At 43.2% G+C, this 25,610-nt stretch overlaps 1 protein-coding gene across 4 annotated transcripts in view; it reads right to left on the bottom strand.

Annotated features, from left to right (window-relative positions):
• Window positions 1-23,577, bottom strand: part of ESRP1 (epithelial splicing regulatory protein 1) — a 33,646-nt gene extending 10,069 nt beyond the window's left edge. The window contains exons 1-13 of one of the 4 annotated variants that reach the window (XM_075023619.1): window positions 23,387-23,577; window positions 23,053-23,181; window positions 22,055-22,168; window positions 19,447-19,561; window positions 11,770-11,868; window positions 11,612-11,666; window positions 9,692-9,802; window positions 9,473-9,605; window positions 9,347-9,389; window positions 7,571-7,872; window positions 5,830-6,048; window positions 3,666-3,852; window positions 1,571-1,739 (exon numbers count right to left, since the gene is read on the bottom strand). In XM_075023619.1, the coding sequence (XP_074879720.1) occupies window positions 1,571-1,739; window positions 3,666-3,852; window positions 5,830-6,048; window positions 7,571-7,872; window positions 9,347-9,389; window positions 9,473-9,605; window positions 9,692-9,802; window positions 11,612-11,666; window positions 11,770-11,868; window positions 19,447-19,561; window positions 22,055-22,168; window positions 23,053-23,181; window positions 23,387-23,518 (1,808 nt within the window). In that variant the 5' untranslated portion in view covers window positions 23,519-23,577. Of the gene's footprint in view, window positions 1-1,570; window positions 1,740-3,653; window positions 3,853-5,829; window positions 6,049-7,570; window positions 7,873-9,346; window positions 9,390-9,472; window positions 9,606-9,691; window positions 9,803-11,611; window positions 11,667-11,769; window positions 11,869-19,446; window positions 19,562-22,054; window positions 22,169-23,052; window positions 23,182-23,386 lie in introns of all 4 variants that reach the window. The other 3 variants (XM_075023617.1, XM_075023618.1, XM_075023616.1) reach the window with 3 other exon arrangements.
• Window positions 23,578-25,610: the final 2,033 nt, after the last annotated feature.

Genomic DNA, 25,610 nt, shown 5'->3' with positions numbered 1-25,610 from the left:
TCAGGTTTCATTGCTAAAGCTATAAGAGCATTAAGACAAGTCTGAGAGTTTCAGGGATTTCTGAGAGATACTGAAGACCAAAGCAATGCCTCCCTCCCCCGTACCATCTAGGTTGATTACTGTGCAAAGAATGGAATTGGCCGTTATAAAGCAACTTGACCTTGCAAAACACAAGTGGTAGAACCTTTTGGCAGCAGGTCAAAGGAGCTTTCCTTATTTCCATAAGTATTCACTAGTTAGATTTATGAACCATTGTCTGATCATTAGCCACCAGCCCTGTATTGCTTTTCCATGTACATGCATTTAAATGCACCACTTAGTACAGAGGATACCCTATTCTTTCCTGCTGCACATGCTTAACATTTTTTTTGAATTAAATTTCAGAACCAGAAAACTCCATTTAAGAGAGTTCAGACTCTATTATTACTTTAAGAAGAACAACATGTCAAAGTCACTACAAACTATTACTGTTACTGTGTTCTCATGACATATAGAACTATTGAGAAACTTGTTTTATATTGCCAGTGCAAGTTTGGAATTTTATTTTTCTTGATCTTACATTAAAGAGGCTGAGTTTGGTAACATATTATCATAGCCATAAGACAGACATTGAAGGCATTATAGAAATTAACTTGAGTGAAGAAAACATTTTAATAAAAAAACCCCAAAACATAACAGGCAGCTTACAGACATACTGGTTTAGTGTAAAGTAATAAGAAAACCTTTGTTATTTTACAGGTACTAGAGAGCCCATATTGCTCAACAACTTCACAAGTAGCTATTTGGACCCTTCTCCAGAGATAAAAAGCACTGGTCAGAATCTATTAGAAGACTTGAGTTATTTAGCAGGTTTCCTGTCAGATGAGGAATGGTTTATGGCTTACAGGGAACATAGCTCTTTCCAAGGCCTCATGACTGCAGAGGGCAAACAGAATCAAGAGTTTTTGTTCCATAGAAGATAGCTAATATAGCCAGAAGAGGCAAAAGCCCTTCATGAGAGGTGTTTGTGAGGTCAGGAAGAATATATGTCTCTATATGCTTTACATATGCATTCAATACATGTATGCTTCAATGCAGTACTTATTAATAAATAAGTAAACCAAGTTTTCACCATAAAGGTCAAAAGTTACTTTATTACAAAAACAAAGAGCCAGAATTTCAGAAGCTGTTAGGGCAGACCCCAATTCACCCATTCTAAAGAGAAGCCAAGGGCTTCTTTAGGGACATGGGAAGGAGTACTGCACACACCAATTCCCACTGAGGGCACAACAATTCAAACTAACAAGTTTAAGAGGCATGTTAGGTAAAAAAAACAAACCAAAACAAAAAAATCCCACTGTAACTGTGTGACTTATGTTGTGTGTTTTTTTTTAAAATTGTCACTACCTGAAATACTCTAAAACTTGGGAAATCCCTAGATACCCTGAAATTGTTTCCCTGAACAAGATACCGAACAAGCTGTTCTTGGTAGCACAAGCCTTTAACACAGCAGACAATGTTCTTTTGTGAGATTTGTGCATTTGCTGCAAAAAGACTTCTTTGTTCCTGCTTCGTTTCTCCTCTGCTTTACCTGGGGTAGTACGCTGTGTAGTTCATGAAGAGCTGAGCCCCAGCAGGGTAGTATGCCGTGGAGGGCTGGAGCGTTCGTGGGTTCAGGAGCATGGATGGCTGATACAGAGCAGCTTCTGTTGGCACAACCGCAGCAGGAGCCGGAAAGGAGTAGGAAGGGGGTGAAAGGCCTAAAGGGAACAAATGGAAAATAGATTAGGACCTTCTGAATTCCAGCATATATATGGTCTTCATTAGCTGAACAACTCTGCAGTAAGAGCCTTCACAAGCTTCTCATTCTCTTGCTCATCACAGAAAATAAATCTGAGCCACCAATGTGAGCTTGACTACAAGTGTTGTGCCCACCCTCCTGCCCCCCAGTCAAATGCAAAGTCAGTAACACATAAAAAGCCACCTCTCACTCTTGGAATAGGGTGTCTTTCTGAAGAGGCGGCCAGTTTTTCTTGTCTAGGCTCAGATTTTAATGAAGTCTCCAATCAAGAATGAGACTTCTCCACTGTAAAAAGGAAACAAAGAAACTTCCGTGCTAAAGATCTGCCTAACATTCCCCACAGCAGAGGACACCTTTTCATGCTGACACTCCCTATCCTCCAAACAGCTCTGTCTTCAATTAACCAACAGCACAGTGAGAGAAGTCATGGCTTTGCAGCTTCAAGTATTAAAACTGAGTTTAAAAACCAAAAAACCAAAAAACTCCAGGACTTTGTGGTGTTTCAAGAAGGTGTGAGGTCCTAAATGAACTCTCACTCATGAGAGCGTACCCTCTTCCTTTATCACTCTTTTCCTTTTCTTCCCTCTTCCCCTCCCCAGTGCCATAAAAATGAACATGTAAAAGCTTTAGATAATTCTGAATAGCAAAAATAGAGGCTTACTTTAAAGTGACAGTCAGCATCTCACTGCATTGTGGAATGGGGCAGTGACAGAGCCAAAAGGGCTTATCTGAGGAATACATCACTGGCATTGATAGTTGGAAATGGGAACACTAACACCTAAGACTTCCCAAAGTTTGGGACTCTGGCCAAGAACCTGTCCTAGGAGCTCTCAGGAGAAGCTTCCGACCCCTGTCTGGAACAGCTGTCACACATAGAACTACATATTGCAGATCCCAGCTCAGAAGGATACTTCCATTGGAGAAAAAAAAAAAAAGAAAAAACCCAGAAAACTTATCTCCTAAGGATTAGGTGAAGGTCTATTCACACTCAAAAGGAGCCACACCCAAGAAATTTACTGCCATATTGGCAGCTCTGACTAGGATTTAGAAGACACTTCTTAAAGCCAACAACAAAAATACATTTGCATAGAGAGACAGAGAGAAAGCTCCTACTTGACTACCTTGCCATTTATGATCTTGGAAGCAAAGTATTATTTTTCCCATAGGCTCAGATTTATATGGCACATATGCTTAGTAAGTTAGCCCTTAAGCTCTTAAAGCATTTCCCCCAAACGTTTGTCTAGAAGTCCACGTTCATCCTAGTAGTTCTGAGGAGCATAATTTCACATGAAATAGTTTCTGCCATTCTCTGAGGCCAAAGCTACATGTATTTTACTCCCACACAGGCAACCTCAATTCTGTATGAACAGCAAAAAGCAAAGGAAGAGTTCAGTCAGTAGTGGTTCAATAGGCAGAACACTTGTGGTTGAGTCCCAAAGGAGAGCATTTATTTCATAAATTAAGTTTTGAAAGTGAAAGGGGAAGGGCTTTTACTTGACATGTGTACCATGATGAAAAATGTAAATACAAATCAGTTTATATGGGAAACAGTTCTTTAAGGTCTAGGCAGGGCTTACAAATTGCTTTTCAGAGTCATGGCTCATCCTGGCCAAGTTAAGTTTCAGGTTGCAGAGGGGAAGTTTGCCACTGGAAAAGCAAGAGTAATTTTTAAGTTGTTCTTAGGTCATAGTAATTTCACAACCAAAGGGAAAAATAATGATTGCAAGCTGCTGATGATTTAAGATGAAAAGACCTTATTTTAATACCCCCATTTGACACTTCTTTCCAAGAACCAGAATCAGAGTCAACAAAGCAGATCCAACACCTACCCGCACATAGCGTAGAATAGTGGCAAGACCCATGCAAAACTTACATGGTAACTTACATGGTGGTGGGGACAAGCCATTTCGATTTAAAGTGCCCCCCATTAATACAAAGTTCATCTCCTCAGCAGAACACTGAAAGACTTCAACATATCTGTCCTTCATAGTCTTCTTATGACACTTCTGTGCAGCTAGAAAAGCTCGGTCTGCAGATTTCATCTGAATAAAAGCATCTCCTGATGGACGTCCCTACAAACAAGGCAGACAAAAAGAAATGTTCCTGGAGCTCCCATGAAATAACAGCATAGCAATAATTTATGCTGTCAAAAGCAGTCTCTTCAGCCATAAATACATCCATCTCCAAAGTCAAATACAGTTAGTCAACCCAAGCACCCATCCGCATGTTTAAGCTCTCCTCCCCAAAGTTGTTCCCACTCGTGCTAACTTGATTGTATTTACCCATTTCAATTAAGCTGCGTCATAACTTGACCCATGTTACTTCTATGTTTAAAAAAAATAAGGACACATATGTGAGAGACTACAATACAGGAGTACTTAGGTGCTTTGAGACCTGCTCTTACCAATTTAGTAAGAATGCAGAATTGAAAGATCTAATTCACATTTATTATCTGTGATTTTTAAAATTCAAGGATAAATACAGTCAAGTGCCAAATGTTAAATGGTTTTAAAATTTTATTTTAAGGCCAATATGGGCAGGGATGTTTTAGAAGGGTACTAGCCTAAGGCTTGGTATGCTCTTGTGGAAAAAAAAGATGACATCCTTATATACATCTGTAAATGAGTGGGATATGCAACTTAGAAGAGTCATTTCAGCCACATGCAGCTGACGACCTGAAGTAGCCAAAACTAGAGATAGAAACCTAAGCCAGCTCTAACTTAAGTTCTGGGCCAGTTCTTCCAGTTTCAGAGGGAAGAACAACTTTATCAGCATCCTTGACAGAGTTGTTCATGATTAGAGGGTTGAAAACAGGAATGGTGGGAGCATGCAGAAAAATAAAAATCTAGTAGTCAGGCAAAAGCAGTATCTGGGGGAAAAATAAATACTACAGCTTTGGGCAGGAGTAGCAGACAGCCCTCAGGACTATATACGCACACCAATTTCTTCCTTCAGGTTCTTTTGCTACTGCTGGCAAGGGCCAACACTACTGCAAACCATTACTTGTGCTTTAACATCGGCATCTTTCTTGGCCTCTTCCAGCTCTGCACATTCATTACAGTTATTCAGCCTTGGCTAGGTCAAATCCTCACAGACACAGGAATCTCTTTAGATAGAGAGGTACTGGAATAACTAAGTTCCCCCTCCCTCCCCACACCCCCAAAGCACAGAAGCCCTACACCAGGACAAAGTATTATTTTGTAGTTTTAGCTTAGGCTTAGTGTCAACCAAAACGATTTTAGAAGAACCATTTTTATACCACAATAATAAGTGTGATCAGTGCAATCACTCAGGGCATCTCTGTAGAGTTAAAGGAGTTGCCATCATCTCCTCCCCCTAAAGTCACAAGACTGTGCAGATAAGGGAGATCACAACAATGCACAATACTTTGTCTAAAAAGTTTTGTTAGAAACTGCTTCCAGAAAACAATGGCAAAGATGTCACTGTTTATACATGTCAATGAGCTGTTAATCTTGGTGCTTAGCTATGACTGTTTAAAGAAAGCATCCACACAGTTCAGGAAACCCAAAGCTTCAGCTGCTGACTTATGCCATAGGAAATCCTGTCTCTAAAAGGATGCAGTCACATTTGTCCTCAAATATACCTGAGGCACATTGTTCAGCAAGGCAGGGCCAAAGCACTCCTTTCAGAGCTAACATTGCCTATGCTTTTGTTTTGAAGATACTCCTTGCCTGGTACAAGAGGAATTATGCATGCTGTTGAGCAGGACTCCTCAGTTCAAGCCTCCTACAGTGCAGGATCACAGCTCTTGCTCTGGGAACACCAACCCCTCCAAGACTGTGGCTTAGCTTTAGGCACATGGGTCTCAGTAACAGAAACCACTCTACAGCAGATGCAGCAGCTGGCATAGCAAGGTTCAAATAAGCCAACACACCTATTGCCAGTATGCTTTCAGAGGAAAGCTGAAGGCTAATTAATATCATTAGTGTCAATGCCAAAGGTGCTTCCCTACTGATATCATCAGAAGAACTATGTTTGCCTATACAGGCAGCTGGCACAAAGTAGCTAGAAACATGGCATCTACCAACCTGGTGATTTAGTACCATATGAACTCCATGGGTCCGAATATCTGTAGAAAACTCCCCCAAGAACTCCAGGATATCCTCTATAGTAGCAGCATAGGGAAGACCACGCAAACGTATGCAGTCTCTGACGTTGGTGGAAGGCACAAATTGTTGAGGTAATACTGGAAGAATAGGAGGTGTTGGGAGAGGAATGAGAGGTGTGGAAGAGTACCTGTTCAGCACCTGTGCAAAACAGAAAAACAGAGAGGTTACAGAAAGCCTCCTTACTCATTCTTCAACTCAGAGGAACTGAATGTAACACCAATGCCATCTGTTTTCACTCTGGGCAGTATTTTAAGAAACAAGTGAGCTAGATTCTGGACTTAAACCACAATGGCAGTGCTTAGAATTCAGATGTTTTAAAGAAAATATTTGCATCATTTTTCTCGAAAAAACATAAAATTATGTTTTACTTGAACTGTTATGCAACCCTCAAACGACATCTTGGAACACAACACCTGTATTTCTACAGTATTTTTATTAGGAAAATATCCCAAAGCATTCTACCATCTATAGAGTCATGGTGACACTTCTATCCAAAATATCTCCTCTGCAAAACTTCAGGAGAGTCTGGGAACTAGAAGCATATTTCACTACCAAACAGCCCTGACTTTGGATGCAATAGTCCATCAAATAACATAGGTGGTGTTACTGAGTCACAGTATTTGTAACAGTCACACTTTTGAGATTTCTTATTACCAATTTTAACAGTAAAAACCCTGCCTGGTCAAGAGTTCACTGAATATACAATCACTACCCTTTAACTTTCTCTGAGCAAGATTAAGATTCACTTACATTTAAACAGCTATCAGAAGGTTTTGCTAAAGAAAGAATCATGAGAGCACTTGAGAAAAATACAGTGACAAGAGTGAGTGTTGCAGCTATGCCTTCTCATCATTAGTGTCACCCTTCAAACAAGGCACTTTTTGGGGGAACAGAGCTGCACCATTGCTTGGTTACAATGACACAGCTATTGGTTGGCCATAATTTGCATCATAGACAAGAACTTTTAGAATCATGTTTAGAAGTTAGTGACCTCAACTGGGGCTCTACAGATCTTTAAAGACATACATAAACAATCCTCTCAGCCCTACTTCCTTTCCCTGACAGCATAACTGCAATTAATGGTCCAGCAAGCCATGTTAATGCAAGACAGGACACTCTTCAGCCCCAGTTTCACAAAGTCCTGCCACCCTCTGCTAGGTAGCCAGTGCTGGCAGAAGATGGCTAAGACCTGCCTTAGAGGCAATTCATAAGACTCTTCAGGTACATTGCTCTGAAGACAAGTACATCAAAAGGCTGCCTTTTTCAGTGCCAGTGACTAAAGATAAGTCTTTTAGATCAAGATCTGTTGCTAACGGTCCTCCTGAATAGACCATTATTGGACTTAGACAAATTCAGTACCTGTAGTGTAAAGCACTAGACCCACATAAACTTTCTACTATAACTGCTGTTTGCAAGGCTATTGGAACTCAAAACCCCCAAGGTGTGTATATATGGATGTTTGCAATCATATATACCATAAGATTCTACATTTAGAGGGAGTAAAGTCTCATGGAAATTCAGACAGTACTCTTTTCAGCAAGAGTCAAGAGCTAGAGAAAAGAATCTTTCAAGTCACAGCCAAGCAGTATTTGCTTCCACTACTGTATGTCAATGTAGGAGTTTGGATTACAAGAAGCCAGTTTGTAAGGTTTACACCCACCTGCTGAACTTCTGCTGCAGTGCTCCTGAAGAGTTCAATGTACCTTTTCCCCAGCAAGTCCTTATGCTTTTTCAGTGCATTTTGTGCATATTCCTCACAAGCAAACAACACAAAGGCATCCCCTGTTGGCCTGCTGTCAGGGTACGTAACAAACAGGACTCCCTCCTTTCCTCCTGTTACAGGGCAGTGCTGGCCAAAGAATGCCAGCACTTCTTCTGTTGTCACATTGAAAGGTAGACCTCGCATCCTGACAATCACTTGGTTTTCTTTTGACAAGAACTGTGCAACCTCATTGGAAGTGCCTTTAACAAGAAGAAGTACAGAAGTGTTTAAGTCTAGGCAGCTGCATAAAAACATGAGCAAGTCTGGCATAGCTACCTCCTCCCCACAGACAGTTTTTGAGCAGGTAGAACAATATTTGCCTCCAAAGTCAGGAAACGTGTCCCTCTGATAAACTAGAAATATCGTATAGGACACTTCCCATTAAAGTCTAGTAATGTTAATCCATTTGGGAGAGATTCATCCTTATTCAAAGGGAGAATAAAAAGTACTTACAATGTTCAGAGCCCAAGGAAAGCAGTTTGTGAATCTCTTGTGTGAGCAGTACCTGTGCTACCATGCACCTTGCTTTTCTAACTTATGAATACCTTTGGCATGCTCTGAAGCCATAATATATAGGAACCAAGTACCCAGACCATTGTGCTGGGAAAGAAAGGTGGAAGGGCATGTTGAAAACAGCTCAGAAATTTCATTCTACCCTGATAAACTGTCAAAGTGTGCCAACTCTACTTTCAGTATGTCTAGAAGATCACTGATGCTTATACTTGCAACACTACTCTAACCAAATCTAGCTGCTAACCAACTCCACATCTTAATATGATCCTTTCACTTACAGCTAGCTTATCCTGCAAAGATGTTTGGTTGTGCCAGACATGCACCATTCTTCCCCAATGTCAGTGTGCAGTGTCTTTACTTTGAATATTATAACTATTACCAAGCCTATCAATTAGCTATTTATTTGACAGCCTAATAGCCTCTCCCACTCTAAAACCTCAACCTCAGACATCCAGTTAGTCATTTACAATCCCCCAAACAAATCTGTCAGGAACCAACAAGGACCTTAAGATAGCATTGTAGATACATAACAGCTTATTGGATCTTAACTCAAATTCCGTATGCTTGCAGTCATAAAGGGGAGGAAAAGAAACCACAAGAAAGTTTGTAGAGCAGGTTTTGCAGCCTTTCAATTCAAGGCTCCAAATATTTCAATATTACCCTTAAATAAGCATTCCCCCCAAGCTCCCCCTTTAGTTTGAGGCAAAGATTTCATTTGAAGAAAATAATTTCCATAAATCCCTTATTATTTACACTGTGATATCTGTTTGCTTTTACATGCAAGTCTCCACAGCAACAGCAGTCATATTGTTTTGAAAAACTACTCTGGTTTTGTTTTTCAGCAATCAATAACATTTAGGTCCCTTCAGTTAAGAAGATGGCCTAACAAATTAAGTTCATATGCAAGATCACCTTGCCTGATCAAATCCTTATTTGATAGGCTGCTTGAAAATGGCAAGAACATAGGAGAGAAAGATGGACAGAAAATTATGGAGCATCTCAGACTACTGCTAGCAGAGCACACAGCAATCAACACACCAGCCAACTACTTGTTCAAAGAAAGAAAATGAAAGCCCACAACCAACAGGAGTGGTTTATAGTCAAAAGTTAGTTACAGATGCTGATGGAACAAACCCTCCCTTCTCACCCCCTAAAAATTACCTCCTGCAATTTTAAGGAAGTCTTCACCTGTTGCCTTGTATACCTAAGGAAAGAAAAGCAAACATGCGATTGGCATGCTATTCGCACTCCTGTTGAGAAGAGGATTTCAAAGCCAGTGTCACGCACCTCAATGTATCGATTCCCCATGTGATGCTTGTGCCTTTGTAGCGCTAGATCTCTATGCTCTTCACTTACAAACCTCACGAGAGCCTCCCCATTCCTCCTACCCTGGGCATTGAGACAGAGCGCAGCACCTCCCCTGCAAGATTTAAATAAAGAGATAAACCTCCATGATCAACACAGATGAATGACTACAAATGTAGAGGTAAATTCTTAGCTACTAACTTGGCAATATTTAGGCCTTTGAAGAACCTTGCTATGTCCTGGTCAGATGACTGCCATGGCAATCCTCTTGCTCGGATAACAGCATTGTCATCCACAAGTTCCATCTTGCTGCTGCAGGAACAGAAAGAGGGGGTAATGGAGACACATCTGCCTGTAGCATCCGCCACACACCACCCTCTCTGCTTGTCACCTGTGCTCCAGGGACAGGCTGCTGTCCCTGCTCTGTGTCTGCTGGATGGCAATGCCAGGGCAGCGAGGGCTAAGTGCCACCACCATCCAAAGCCACTATGCATGTTTCTCCTCAGGGAATGTCTGCTCTGTTAAGCTGTTCCATTCCCAGCTCCCCTTTCCTCCTTCACCACATTTGTTCCTTGAGCTCTTATCTCTTTGATCATGTTCCCAATTTACTCCCTGCTCCATTGTACCAGTAACACTGTTCAGACAGAGTCAAGCACTTGCTGTTTTAATCTTAGCTAGGTTGAAACCAAAGCAAAGCAGTTAGATGTAACTGAGGTTAGTGCTTATTTATACTGTGACAGTGTGCAAGAGCCATTCACAAGCCAAGACCAAATCTGTTCAGGGTTATAGTCAGTACCCAGGACTCCTGCCCACAGTTTAGCCTTAACATTGCTTGTTCAGGCCATCACTGTGCTACTAGAGACTAATATAGCTACCGGCTACATTGGCTGCTTAGCATGGGAATAGCTCAGCCACAGAAAGCCAGGTTTAATTGGTCATTACCACAGTCTCTTTTGTTCTCTTACTTGTTAAAAGTGCCATGTACAACAAAACACTCACAGCTACCCAAGGCTGCCTTTCTGGCTATTGCAAGGACAGGTTTTTGCACAGAAGAGACTATGTGATTGATTAAGCAGATGAAGTGTTGTTGTACAAAAGGGCTGTGGTATGCCTTGTTATAAGAGGGTCATGTTTCTCACTCATCTTTTAATTTCTCAGGTGGCCTTTCTGCAGGTGTCTGTCCCAAGCTGTTGCCCCTCACCTCCTAATTCTGTACTTCTCACTATCACAAATAAGATTGGAATCTTCCACCTCATCCCAGGATTTTGTTAGTGAAAGGGAAAAGGCTTAGAACAATGCTAAAACATAGCCCCTGAGCTACTCTCACTGGATACTTTCTGCCAATATTGTTGCATTCTTTTCTTGCTTCTTTTGGCTCAGAAATGCCGGCATCATCTACCATTATGACAGTTCCTTAATCTGGAAGGGGGAAGTAAGTATTCATGCAAGACGGGAATATAAATAAGGTCAGTTTAACACCAGTGTCTTGTGAAACTGCAGAGGGAGTATCCAGCAAACCACTGAGAAAAATCTGTATTCATACATAGAAAAGCATGATTACATTTAAAAAAACCCCAAACATACAAGCAACAAAACAGTCATCAAAAGCAGATAAAGCTTTATGTTTAAAACATATTTTGGAAGACGATCATCACAGCTTAAGCAATTTACTGGTAGCACAGTATCTTTATGGAAATGTTTCTTCCCTATAAAAAAACCCATGATGTGTGTTCAGTAACTGTGAAGCAAATTGCAGGAAGAATGTAGGAGTTAGTACCAATAGGGTTACTTCTGGAAAACTGCTTACATTCTTTGTAAATAGCACAGCACACTTAACACCCATTATAAGCACTTATTAGCAGAACTCAGAACTACCAGCAGCTAACGGGCAACACTGAAGCCTAGCAAGATAACTGGCTTGCATCTGATCATAGAATATCTGTTCCCTTTCCCCACTTAAAGCATCTAATTGATTGCCACAGCAGCAGCAAGATAAATAAAAATACTGCCAACAGTTATTTGCAAATTAGCAATACAGAGAAGTACAGCTTATCTAAACAGTATCTTTAAAAAAAAAAAGGGGGGGGGGCCACACACAGAGAGAAGAGGGAAGATACTTACCAAGGTCCACTTTCAAATTTGTAGTTCACTCTTTCTGGATCTGAAAATCGGTGGTCTATGAAATACAGCACAAGTTATTTTCTTTTTCATCAGCATACAGGACAGGCAGGAAAAACAAACAAACAAGCAGAGAAAACTCATTCATCACAATCACTTACTGTACGGTTCAGATATTAGTGTTAAAATAACATTCCCCATATCTTTAACTTGAGAGGCTCCATAGGGAAATGCTGGACTGTTCTTGTCAAGATTTAAATCTTTATGCTGGAGTTAAGTCAATCATCACCAAACAAATCTCTAATTGGCTTCCTGCTAGAGCAACAAGCTTTCATGTTATCCTTGATGGTAAGTCACTTCTCAGGGGAAAATTTAATACATTTTCCTGCTGGGATACATTAGCTGTTCTGCCTTGGCCTCTAACTACTGCCACCTGTGTGAGTGTGAGGTCACTCCAGAAAGTGTCTGGGGACATGAGACCCCATAATAAGGACATATATGAGTATATATAATATACTCATGAATTATGTATGTTTGACAGACAGATACACTTTTGCATGCAGAAGAGACTGGAGTTCTGTCCTCTTTAATTAACATCTTTAATCTCTAGGGGAAGATCTGGGGAAGGAAAAGCAAACCATCAACTAGAAGCTCCAGAAATAGGATATACCACATGCTTTCTGAATAAGTAAATCCCAAAGTAGAATAAATACCTTACTCAGCACTTTGACAAGATTCACAAACGGCACCTTGTCTAAACCTTGCCTATTAGAAGTTACAGCCTGAGTTTTTCTCAAAATGCTTCTGCATAACAGTGTATCTGGTAAGAGTGCACCATTGTAGATAACCAAGGGACAAAACCGAGTGCCACAATCCCCATCTTCTTCGATCTGAAGAATTTTGGAATATGATAGGAAGGATAAGCTCTCCTGCAACAGACAGCAGGAAGTGTTCTGTCCTGGAAAGACAGGCTGTAGAATGACCAGACAAAACCCCCATGTTCATAAAGGGAGTCTGATATAAATTGCACATCTTGTTCACACAACTTTAAACAGAGTTTACTATGGTATCTCTCCCACTTCATGTCATATTTGCCCCTCTCTAACACCACGCTACAGGACTATAAGGCTACTTGCAACTCCATCATTATAAAGCAAATTTTTAAAGAGGTCTTTTCCACTCACATCTTCTTTGATGAGTGTAGGGTAAAAAAACCAACGAGGAACAGAACAATAAGTGAAATATAAAGCAATCTGGGAATAGGACTTGCTTTTTTGACTTCTCTTATCACTCTGCATCAAGACTTTAGAGCAAAAGTGAGAGAGTTCCTTAAAGACAACCTATCCTGGCATGTCAGTACAGTAATGCAAGACACTCAAAACAAATACACCAATTATTTGCCCACATTCCCAAAAAAACTACATTAGACACATTTCAAATGCTCAAAAGTCTACATTTTGCTGCTCAAAAGTTGCTTCTCAGTACAAGATGGCAAGGTTCCTCCTAAAAGAAAAAAAGAGCTTTCTCCACCTAGAGTTGAGCACATTTTGAGTTGGCAGATGCCTATATGAAGGGCAGGGAACAGAAGAACAGCTTCTGTTAGAAACAGACACCACACACCTGCTTTATCACACCATCTCATTAACAGCAGAGGCAGCACAAATTTCACTGCAAAATAAAGTCTTTCCTATTATTTGTGGGATGACTGCAAGTCACTCCTACAAAACAGTTTTTTTTAAATTGTTTTTGAAGTTTAACTGTTATCTTGCTGTAAGATGAAAAATAATTTCAACTGAATTAAACTCCTCTTCCACAGCAAGGAAAGGAAAGCTGCTGTGCCACCACAATACACTTTGAGACTAATTTGATTTTGAGTCTTTGTTGGTTTTAAGCATGCATTGACGTATGGAAAGTGAGAGGATGGTGCTTAGTCTTACAGGAGCATTTGAAGTTTAAAGTGAATTATCATAGTTTAAAACCCAGAAAACTTCAACCAGTGACCCATCCCCTCCAACTCCTTTACTAAATACAGTTTGCTAGCCATTGCCATTACCCTCCCTGCTGGTACCTTCTTTGGAGTGAAGTAGTGAGAACATTAAATGGTTTTCTTAAAAACTAAGCTAAAAACCCTGAACGAGCCACATACAACAACCCCAAAGCACAATGTAAGAGACTATCAGTATTTATGACAAGAAACTTCTTCATTGCAGCATCTCTTCCTAAGCTGTACACTCAAGCTCATCTCCTCCCTTGCCCACTGGGGAAGGGGGGTTGAAAAGAAAAAATAATACACAGACTCCCTTGCAGACAGAGTACCTAATCAGCACCACACAGATGTTTCTGGGCACCTCATGTATCAGAGCAGAGTGCTTCTCCTCCTTTTCCTGACACCCTTTTCCCCTGAAGCATCCAACAGCTCCACACTGCACTTTCACAGAGTCTCTGCTGCCCATCCAGGGAACCAGAAGCTGCTGAAGATACAAGTATTGAAACCCTGGTTTTGCCTGACCATTTTTTATAAATATTTTGGAAATATTATGTTTCCTCTGTCAGAGTCAAGAGAAATTGGACAGGAGTTTCGATAGCTATTACAGCAGGGGACATGCATACACATGTGCATACACACGCACTTGGCTTTTAGGCTGCTGTCAAAACTGAAGAGACATTTCAGTATTTCCTTTTTTTCAGAGCCAAAGATCCTCACAAGCAATCAGCCGCTGGAGAGGGGAATGCAGCAGTGTGAGGGCGCTGGGAATTTGAAGCAAGGCAATAACATAAGGAAAAACAAACAACTCCCCCATCCCATGTTCATTTTCTTCAGAAAACATTTTCATTGAAAATATTGATCAACAGGAGATATAGTTCCTAAAAATGCTCTAGTCCCAACAGAAGTTGGTACCAGGTGTTCAGAAACAGGGAGTCAGCTGTGCGTAGGAACTCTAGATTAATATAAACAGTGGGAGGGGAAGAAGAAAGTCATCAACATTAGCAGGAGTGAGAAATTGCTCACACCTTCACCTCTGATTAGCTAGAAGCAAGGCTTTTAGGCAAGACTGGAGAAGAAAATTGATAGTTTTCTGCACATGTAAGGAGCATGTTAATAGTAACATTAGTTAAGTGAAAACTTGAATTCTAAAGAACAAGACCTACTACATACAGATGGACTCCTATGAACAGAGGCACTAGAAATTATGGACACTTGGGAAAAAGCTGTTAATGGAATAGTCTTTATAAAACTCACCCCTTGCTCTGGGAAGGGATACAAGACCACACATGTGTTTGTGATATTTAAAGGTTGCCCCTCCTGGGCAATTGGAAAGAGTTGATTGCAGCGGGTAAATCCAAGTTCACATTTAAAGAAGTGTTAGAAGACAGATCTGGTTGTCTAAAGCTACTATATGCAATAGCGTGAACACATTCTAAATGAAGCAACAGGCAAAAGACACTCCCAAACAACAAAGCAGGATGGGAAACAAGGAACTTCTTAATCTTGCTGCACAGCTGCAGTACCACCTCCTGCAACACTCAGCAAGTTAAAGGGGGGCGGGAGGGAAGGCATAATCTATATCAGGGTTGCCTATATAATATGGAAGAAATTCCTAGATCACTTCCTCAGATTCATCACCACAGCTTCACCCACTGCCAGTGCCCTCCAAGACTTCTTCCCTCCCACTGCCTCTTCCATTTCTCAGTCTCTCAACTTTAACTATGGCAAAAGAAATACTGAACTGAGGTCTGAGATGACATGACATGAACTAGTATTGCAGTTGCATTCTGCACTGATCCTCTTACCCCTTTGTTCTGTTTTTAAGTCTCTTCAGACAGAAGATTACATCTTTAAGTACTACTTTGCATAAAGTAAGCTGATGTTACCCAGTTCCTGGGTAGTATCACAGGAAATACAAACAGCAATATACAAGATTCTCAGGTAATACCCAATAATGGGTTTTTTATTGCCAGAGTTAAGTACTATTGGTTATAACTGTGCTCCACATCTTGTTTTCAACACACCCAGGTCAAAAAAAACCCAAACCCCACCAAGTTTCAGTATTGCAGTATCCAGATTGTATCCAGCACATTAAGCAGGCTGTTCTGAAGTACACCTGTGTTTCTACAGACAATATCCAGCAGATACTTCTGGTAAGGAGTTATCCTCACAAACCCAGTTCAGAAGTGAGTGGAGCAAACCATGCACTGGAGGAAGCAAGAGCTATTTGCCATTTAATGGCTTCTGCACACCCAATCTTAAGGCAAAGGATGAGTCTTCTGCAGACTGAATATGAATAGTCATGCAAGCTTTGTTCACTCCACCCTGAAGGCACTCACAGCGGTGAAAACTGGCTCAGCAAGCTTTGCAAATCAAGTGCAGCAAGTATGGGAGGTACAGAGGGTGCAAGAACAACCCTCCTCCTTTTGTATACTTACGCATGTTTAAAAAAAAAAGATTTCAACAGACCTGAGTTCCTTTCTCTGCTGGAACATGATCGCTTCTCTCAAGTTTTTTGTTACTCGAAATTTCTCATAATTGTCCTGCTGTCACTACTCTTACACAATACTGACTAGAGAAAGTCTGCCAGAAGACTGTCTCCTACACCAAAAACTGTTTTAAGACTGTAAGTCAGGCAGCAGTAGCACTCAGAGATAACAGTTACAACTAGTCTCAGTTCTTCCTCAATCCCTCGAATTTCATGGCAATTTTAACATTTCCTTACCTTGAATGAAAAGAAATCAGTGGCTGTTTGTACATCAAAATTATAATTTCTTGGGGGTGGGGAAGTGGTGAATGGAAAGCTTTCACCTGAGCGCTTGGATTTGAAATAGTTTCATTGCTGTACAGAATTTCAAGTAGTTTTCTGAGAGAATAAGTCCCAAAAGTACTTTCTAAAGGAAGAAAAACCCAGCCAATTGTTTGGTTTACTATCTCTATTCTCTTTTTCAAGATTGTGCTTGCCTTGTCTGCAAGAAATACATAGCCAAGCAGCAACTACCCAGTGTGTTATACACTGGAATATGCATCTTGAATGACTGTGCAGTAGGAAGCTCTCCCCTGACTGTTGGGAACAATAGAGTACATTCCATTTGCCTGTAATTTGTTGTTTAATCAAATGTTAGTCATCAAAATAAAATCTTTGAATAATCCTAATACTGTAAGTGACTGTACAATAATACCCAGCTTTCCCCTAACTCCTTCCTATCACACGTTTCCTCTCACTGATCACAACCATCTTGCACACAGGTAAATGGAGATGTAAGTACATGAATGGATGTGCCCCCACCCAAATCATTCTAGTCCTGCTCCTACCCCTGTGTAAAAGCAGGTCTTCTGCATATCTAGTCAGTACCCTACTCCTAAACCAAAACCTTCTATCCCCACCAAACGCCAGCAGACCTGGCCCAATATAGTTTGTGTAGCACAAATCATAGAAGATTCCCCTCATGCAGCCCCTTTAGCTATGGGGTGGAAGATCTGCACTTTCTACAACAATAACAAGAGCTTGGTCAGATTCTGTGCACTAATCTGTAGCTTCATTTCAACCTACTCCATTTTTTTTTTTTTATTTTTTTGTCCCCCACCCCAGCATACCCACTTCAAATCCAAGTTACTTTTCATTTAGACATTTTCTTTTCTTTGCTACATAACTGTCTAAGGAAGAAAGTAGCTGTCCTGCTTACATGAAAGGAAAAACAAAGTCTCTGCACAAAACTGTTAGAACTAGTCTTTAAACTTAGCACCTGCTTCAGCAATTTTTTTTTTTATCCCAAGCATTATATGCATGCCCAGACTCTCCAAGTGCAATTAACTTACACAGCTTCTGACCCTAGGGAGATTAAGTTGATACATTTCAGCAAGGTGAGGAGAAAGTTATCATATTTGTCAATAAAAGGAAAACAAATATTATTTTACCTTTTTGGTCTCTGCATCCTCTGCCCTCAGCACCCTCAAGCAATATAGGGCAGAAACAGTTAATTTCAGCCACATTGCATAAACATAGCAAGTTTACAAATAAGAGCATCAGCAGTTACAAAAGACAACAAACTACAAAGATTAATACAGAACCAGAATGAAGTTATTTAGGTTTATATACACCTTAAGAAGCTCATCGGATCCAGAATTCAAACTCAAGCTGAGAGCATTTGGATAGAGTAACCGAGCTTCTAGAACTTTGAGGAAATACTGTTGGCAACTGCCAAAACCACCCTCAGATGGTACTGACTCTTTAGGGGCTTCCTGACAGTCGGGTAATGCAGGGTGGTCTGCTCCCCTCTCCCAGCAGGCAGGGAGTACACAGTCTGCCACTGTGCCTTAGCTGCCCAGTGACACTCCAGGTGCCTACAGTCATATGACTATTTCCACAGTGGCAAGACTACACCAGACATTCACACAAGGACAAAGCAAAGGCATCTCTCCAAAACAGCCAAAGTAGCTCATTGTCTTTAACTTCTCCATCTCACATCAAAGCATCCCTAAACAATGTATTAAGTTTTGGACCATAACTTTAAGAAGTCTCCATCATCCAGCTTCTAGACTATGCAACACAAGCATTTATTTCACTTTTCTACATAAAAATTTCACACTCCTACAGTAAGCATATCGCTTTGCTTCAGAGTAGGGGGAGAAGCGATTTCTGCCTCTTCACTAGGGGAGATTAATCTTAATTTGCAGATGACAAAGCACATCAGACAGCCTCCAGTATTCAACCTTATGGTTAAACACAAAAAAATCCACACATACATAGATATTTTATGGCCCCAGACGCAGGTACAAAGCCCAGGTGATGCTAGTCCTGCAGTGAAAGGCCAAAACAATTCAGAAGCCACAGACTTTTGAGTCTGAAAAATACCAGCTCTTAATGGCAACCATTCTACGGACACAATAAACTAGTCAGAGAAAAAAAAAGTTATTAAAAACATCAACAACAAAACCCAATAAAAATATAAAAAGAGTACTCTCAAATTCTTTTATCCTTCCTTGCTAGCTAGCTTTTGTGATCACTGCTTCAATAGGTCAGTAGGGAAGTCAAGTGTTTTCCATGTCCAAGAGTATGTTTGATACAAGGACTGGAGCCTGCAACAAGAGGGGAGACTGCCAGATAAGCAAGGAGGAAGGTACAGCCAAGTCATTTACAGCCCCAGTATCGGCTCTGGTGATTGTACATGGCACGCAAACAAAACCAAGCTAAGACTAGTAAAGAGCCAGAAAGGACTAGCTTAGAGACCACTTAAAACTATTCAGAAAGTAATTTTAGACATCCCTGTCACTGGAAATAGAAACATGTTACTGACTGCATCTTATTGCCAGCCCAGCCTCACCTTGCTAGGTGTAACATATACAACTTCCACGAGACTGAATACCACATGTGCCAACAGCATCCCTGCCTTTGGTTCACCCTTGAATCAAAGATTCACTACAAGTTCACATCAAGAATAACTGTTTCCCCTCCTAAAAATTAAGATGTCTCCCAGCATTCACTCTTGCCTAAAAATAAAATAAAAATCTAACTGATGCAACAAGCAACCTCACAACTTTAACATTAGGATACGTGTCAGCATTTGAACAAATGTGCCAGTTACACTAAACTGTGAAGTTTAAAGAGACAAAACTATAAAGGTAGTAAAGAAAATGTACAGAAATCAAGAAGAAATACAGGATTTTCCCCATGGGAGCATGCATATGTTTTTATCTTTATCTTTGTGAGAAAGCTCAGTACTGCTCCAAGTCACTCATTAAAGTTATATCACCCCTAAACATGTGTTGCAAGCATTACTCATGCATCTCCGTCCTAAAAATTCAGCCAAAGCTGTAACAGCAGTAGACACCATCACTGTTAAAAGGATACATTCTGTCATGGCCGCCACATCCAGTTTGCTAAGGTCAGGTGAGCCAGGGCAACACTTCTTGAACTCTTTCCGCAAGTCAAAAAAGGAGTAGAAGCATTCAGGCAGTAAGATATTCTGTAAAAGGACAAAGTAACTACTGTCAGCTAGGGTGAGTTCAATCTATTTTGTCTTTAGATACCAAACTTTCTAACAATTTCCTTATAATGGGTAGGAAACAAACAGCCTTTGCTACGGAGAAACTCATGTAGCTCTTCTTAGCCACATTAATATGTTTATAAACTTTTTTGCTTAAGCAGCTTCCTCTGTGTGGTTTAAAAAGAGAAATGTGTTTTTTTCACTGGAGAAACATTTGCTATTATTACTAGTATCTCAAATCCAATACATACATATGAGAGCAAATGCCTGCTATTGCAACATTTATCATCAATTCTTTATTGTAATTTTAACTGTTTTGGTTTATAGACAAGGCTGAGTTTTCAGAGAATAGTCACACTTCAAATATTTATTCCCTCATAACAAACAAACACCACCCCACCCCCCCAAAAAGAAAAAACAACAAAAAACCCAACTGTGTGCAGGTAAGGGTTTGATATGGTACAGAGGTTGTCAATCTACGAGTCTATGCGCGGTAATTGCTTTAATTGCAGCATATGAAGCCAGGATCAAGTTATGTAGCCCACTGAAAGTCAATAAAAACCTTTTCACTCCACCACTACATCTACCACATGCTTTTAATCTTTTGGGGGGTAGGAAGAATACTACATGGAGAAGACTTGCAGGGAAGCTGTTTAAACCAACACAACCCCCCTACTCCTTTAGTTAGCTTTTCACCCCAGAGCTTCCCCACAGACACAATACTTTGTATTCCACTTAGCTGTTTGTTGCCTGCACTGCCTCTCTAGACCAAATGTAAGGGGTTTCCGTGATTTAACAACTAGTTAGCATCTTGGCATTGTAAGACAATGACAGGATATGTGAAAGCACATTTAGGGATCCTGAAGAAAAAAGTTTAGACTCTAAAACAAGTTCTGCTTCAAGAACATTAGAGCTTATCTTAGCATATGGACAGGTGCATTAGGCAAACGATACTCTAAAGACAAACTTAGGAAAATGCAGGTGTGGTTGCCAAGACTTCCTGCTCTAGTTTTAGCATGGCTATTTTTCTTCCTTGATGAGAGATCAGATTCTGTACTTCACTGACATTCAGTTGGAACAGTTGATACCAATTCATTCTCCAAGTACTGTGAGCTGCTAGATTGGTTCAGACTGGGCATCTTAAAAAAAAAACCCAAAAACATTCTCAAGAGCCTACTGATTTCTACCTATCTGGATTTTAGAAATTCCCCCAGCCCCACCTCAGGATTAGGGTATGCACCAAAGAACTATTACAGGTCTTATAAGCATCTGGTTTACTTAATCTATAGGCAGCACAGAGCAGATTTGAAATGAATAATTCTTAACAAAAGAGCAACACAAGATTTTGATGAAGATTTGATTCCTATCAGTAACCCTGTGATGATATAGAAAAAGGATGCCTATCCCTGACAAACTTATATAATCATAGGAGTTGTCCCTTCTTTTGTCCATGTAATTTAGCTGCATGGAAAGACTAACTGTATAAAACACATACCCATTACAAGTGAGAAGAAAGTCTGTTAAAAACGCTTTTCCACATTTTCTCACATTATACCCTAAGACAAGTTACATATATAGGGAGTATCTCTTAACTATGAATCAGGCTCACTGTTTCTCTTCTAAACCTTTAAAGGCATAAATACTTAGAGCACCAACAAGTATTAAAACCAAACTCATCCAGTATCAGTTTCGTAACAGCACAGACTGGCAGCAGTACCCCTTCAAAGATGAAGCAGCAAACTGATGGGCACAGAGATCAGTTGCAAGGAGAGGAGCAGAACAGCTCAGAGCAATGCATGTTCATAGCAAACCACAAAATGAGTTGTTATTAATATTGAAGCAGTTATTTCAGGACTAAAGACCTGGCATATTGCTGCAACCCTATCACTAATGAAAAGTAGGCAGGTCCTTATAACACTGTTAGTGATTTGGCAACTCTGAAGTTATAGAAAACTCTAGACTATGGGACTAGTCATCACTCACAGCCTGCCTCAAACTACTGTTCAGCTCCTTACAAATACAAGCACCACCCTCGGAGCATCAGCTGAATACACGAGGATTGAACGTTGCCGAAGCTAAAGGTGAATGTAAAATTTCAAAAGACAGTTTATGATTAAGGTGGTTAACTATTTGGCAACACTTCTAAATTCCCACTTGTTAACCCATTGTAGCTCCTACAGCTGTAGGAGCTACAAGTACTCTGTCAATGCATTGCTCCTTTCTCAAACACTTAACTCCAGAAAAATCTTTCTCCTGATTTACCTTAAAAAGGCACCTCAGGGCTACATAAGCACAGGGCATTGTCTATGCCTTCCACATGGACAGGCTATTTAGTCTGGTAAGCATATTAACACGAGTGATGTTTGTGCTAGGGTTGTGTGGAGGAACCCTCATAGTAAAGAGAAGTTGATCAGTTTTGCAAGAAATCATATAAAGCACACTAAGAGTCAAACTTAAGCTACAGCTACATACCTTTTTGGAAGCTTCGGGGTGCAGAACCTGCCTGATGTGCAGCTGTCCATCAGTACAGAAACAAAAGGAAGTACCTACACCGATGTTCAGCTCATTGCTCACAGACTGATTAAACTGAAAGCAGGAATAACAAAAAAACATACATGTAAAAAAGATCAGGGTGGCTGCGCTAGGCAGCATCATCAGTTGGTAACATGTTAATCCTGAGCAGCAGGAACATGGAGCTGGAGTTCCTTTCTGTGTAAGCCTAGTCCTTCACTTCTGTAGATCCATTTCTTACTAGCTAAGCGCATAACTTTCATGATAACTATCTTCACAAGGAAATTGCCCCTTCCCCCCCCCCCCAATGAGATGTGGCCACGCAGACCACCCACATCACAGAAAAAAAATAATCCTTTTCTAGGAGCATTTGCAAGAGCACTACAAGGCAAGGAGATGTAAAGCTGGTTGCAGAGAGCTGAGGGAGTGCCAGGGCAGAAGAGTCTTTCAGACAGGGCACTCAAGCATGTTGGAAAGGAGACAGGCTTTCAGCCCTACCCTCAGTGAGAATCACGCACACCTCCCTGTTTATCTAGGGCCTTCAGCACCGTCTCCTTCCCAGGACTGATGAGCCACCGCAAGCCTTAACAGGGCCTGCCACCACCCAGCCTTTTCAGCAGGCACCTAAACTTGGCCTCTTCCAGCACTGATTACGGCTCACTCTCAGCTGAGATTCAGGGTCCAGCACGGCAAAAGACCAGGGTAGGGGGGTGCTTGACCCCGACCTTCCTCTCTTGGGGTTCGGTCCCTCCCAATGTGAGTGAGCAAAAGGCAAGGGAGAAACGCCCACAAAGCCCACCACAGACCAGGCTGCCTGGCCCACACGTGTCTGTGGTGCCCCTGTGCCAGGCTCCACTGCCCCAGTGGTGGAGGGGATAAATGGATGATAACACTGCCTCTACCCCACCGGGGAGCCCCCGTGGGAGACCAGCACCCAGCAGCCAGTTACGGGGCATCACCTGTCTCAATGCCTGCTCCAGCGGTGGAGCCAGCGCCAGGCTCTCCACATCCACCTGGGTGGTCTCCTGGCACTCAGCCGTCAGCTCCGGGTGGTCAGGCCGGACCAGCAGGTCATGTAGGTGCCCCAGCTCCAGAGAAAGCAGAGGAGGGGTGAGTCAGCTCCCCGGGCTGGAGGTCCCCACCTGCAGCACCGGCCCCTGCCCTCCACCAGAGCCTGCTCCAGCCTGAGGCACCCACCGCCAGTCCAGCGCTGGGGCCACCCCGCCTGTACCCAGCACAGCAGGGGCCAAGGGGAGCAGCAGGTCGGGGTGCTCCCCGCTCGGGGGAAAATACCTCCTTACGCCTCAGGTCGACCACTTTCCACAGGAGCTGGAGCAGCTCTCGCTCATCCGAGCCCAGCCTTGCCCCGTTGGTGCCCGCCGTGGTCACGAAGAGGATCACCAGGTAGTCGGGAGACGCCGTCATGGTGCCACTGAGCCAGCGGAAAGGATAAAAAGGGGAGGGAGGAGAGGAAAAAAGAAAAAAAAAAAAAAGAGCGAGCGAGCAAAAGGGGGAAAGACAGGGGGGGAGGGGGGAGAGAAGAGGCCAGAAACTTTTCCTGCCCGAGGCGCTTCCAAGCGAGACCCAAGCGGCGGAGCCCCCACCTGCAGCCTCGCTCCCCGAGGACCCGGCGCGGGGGAGGCGCAGGCTACCCCCCCTTTCCCCCGGGGCGGGCGGCGGCCGCTCCCACGCCGGCTGCACCCCTGGGAAGCGCGCAATGGCTGCGGGCTTTTCTGCGCGGGGCCGCGGCCCTACCTGCCCACCCCCGCCCCACGTGGTGCAGGTAGCACACACCTGGCGCCGCCCGCCCATTGGCCCCGCCGAGCGGGGACGTGGCAGGCGCGGGGCGGGCGGGGGTCTGCGATTGCGGGCGGGGCGCCCGGCGCGGAGCCGGGACTGCGGGCGGGGTGCGGGGGGGGCGCAGCGGGCGAGCCGTGCCCGCAGCCGCGCCGGGCCTCCGAGGAGCCCGAACCCGCGCCGACGGCGGCCCGGACCCTGCCGGGCTGCGCCTGCCGCCGTGGGGGCGCGCTGCCCGGGAAGGTGCGACTGCTCTCCGACGGGGCGGCGGAGGGGAGCGGGAGCGGGGCCGCCCGCTCCTGCCGGGACATGTGCCCGCTCCTGCGTCGCCGGGCAGCCCGCGGCCACCTCCGCCTGGACGGAAGCGGAGGGGAGACGGCCACGCCGCCCGCGGCCGCCCCGACGGGTCTCCGCCCTCGGCCGCCGCGGCCCGGCCGTGCCAGGGGGCGCGGGGGCGGTGTGCGGGCCGGGCGCCGCCGGGAGCAGGGCTCCTGCCGAGGGGGCCGGGCGGGCTCGGGGCGGCGGAGCCTCTTCCTCGGCCGTGCTCCGGCAAGCGGCGTGGCGGCCTCTGCACCGGCCTGGCACGGCGGGTCTGGTCGCGCGCGAGGAGCTGGGCGGTGGGGGGGGTCGCAGCCTTCCCGCGGTGAGCTGTGGCGGTTTTGGTCCTCGTGGCAGCAACCCTGCTTCTGGCGATCTTTGTCGCGCCGTGAAATTTATGTTTTAAACGCGTATTGCTCAAAACCTGAGGTTTTTTTTCAGGACGAATAACTGAAAAGGTCGCTGAATGTAGGGTAAACAAGTAACACCAACTTTCCCCAGGGAAATCCTGTAGCACACCCGGTTCTTTAAGACCCCGGTTGTGTATTTCCAACTTCATCGTGATGCTGCTTCTCTAAATTTTCACTGAGGCGATGGTGCACGTGATGCTCTTCTTCATCGCCATTCCTTGCGCTGGTGCCGGTTCACAGCTTGTGCCATCTTTTACTAACACGTACACATTTGTCTGTTTGGCAGGAAGGGAGAGGATGTGCTGCCCAAGTGCTGGGGATCCCGTCAGCCACTGACTAGTCCACACAGTGCCCAGCACCCTTGTCCTGCCCTGCCGCAGTCTGGTGCAGCGTGGTTCTCCTTGCAGGGACTGCCACCAAATTCCTGCTTGATAGTTTATGTGCTTCCACAGATAGCCTTTGCGTGAGGGAGGGCGGCTGGCGTAATTTTCTCCCTGTTTGGTATAAGATTTCGAAAATGGCATTCACTGATAGCAGATGATCTTTAAGGTCCCTTCCAACCCAAACCGTTCTATGATTCTATACTGCAATTTGAGGGGTAAAATTAATTCCTCCAGTTTTTAAAAACAGTGGCTGAAATTGGCCATGTGAATCCGGCATCAGGAAACACCCAGGCTAATCGTGCCCCTTTTGTCAGAGGGTTAGAGTGCCTGGTTTTCTTTGTGCATTTGTCTTCTGACTTTCTGATGTGTTGAGTAAATCATACGTGAAGCAGAGCGCTGGGATGTGTGTCCTCAGTGGTGGCTGATCTGTACTCAGCATCTGAGGAGTACGGTTGGTCCTCACACAGGGAGTTTGCTTTGTGACCTTTGCCTAGCCTGCAGTGGAGAGATTCAGTGGCACAGAGGATTTCTTTGCACAGATTCCCTTTCAGGTCTTAGTTTAGTGCAACTTGTTCTTAAAAAAACCTTCATACTTCAGTAAAAAAGTCC

The sequence above is a fragment of the Buteo buteo genome, chromosome 3 (assembly GCF_964188355.1).
Source record: "Buteo buteo chromosome 3, bButBut1.hap1.1, whole genome shotgun sequence".
NCBI classification, from domain to species: domain Eukaryota; kingdom Metazoa; phylum Chordata; class Aves; order Accipitriformes; family Accipitridae; genus Buteo; species Buteo buteo.
Note: the sequence above shows the minus strand (reverse complement) of the source record. Positions and strands in the feature narration are given on the sequence as shown.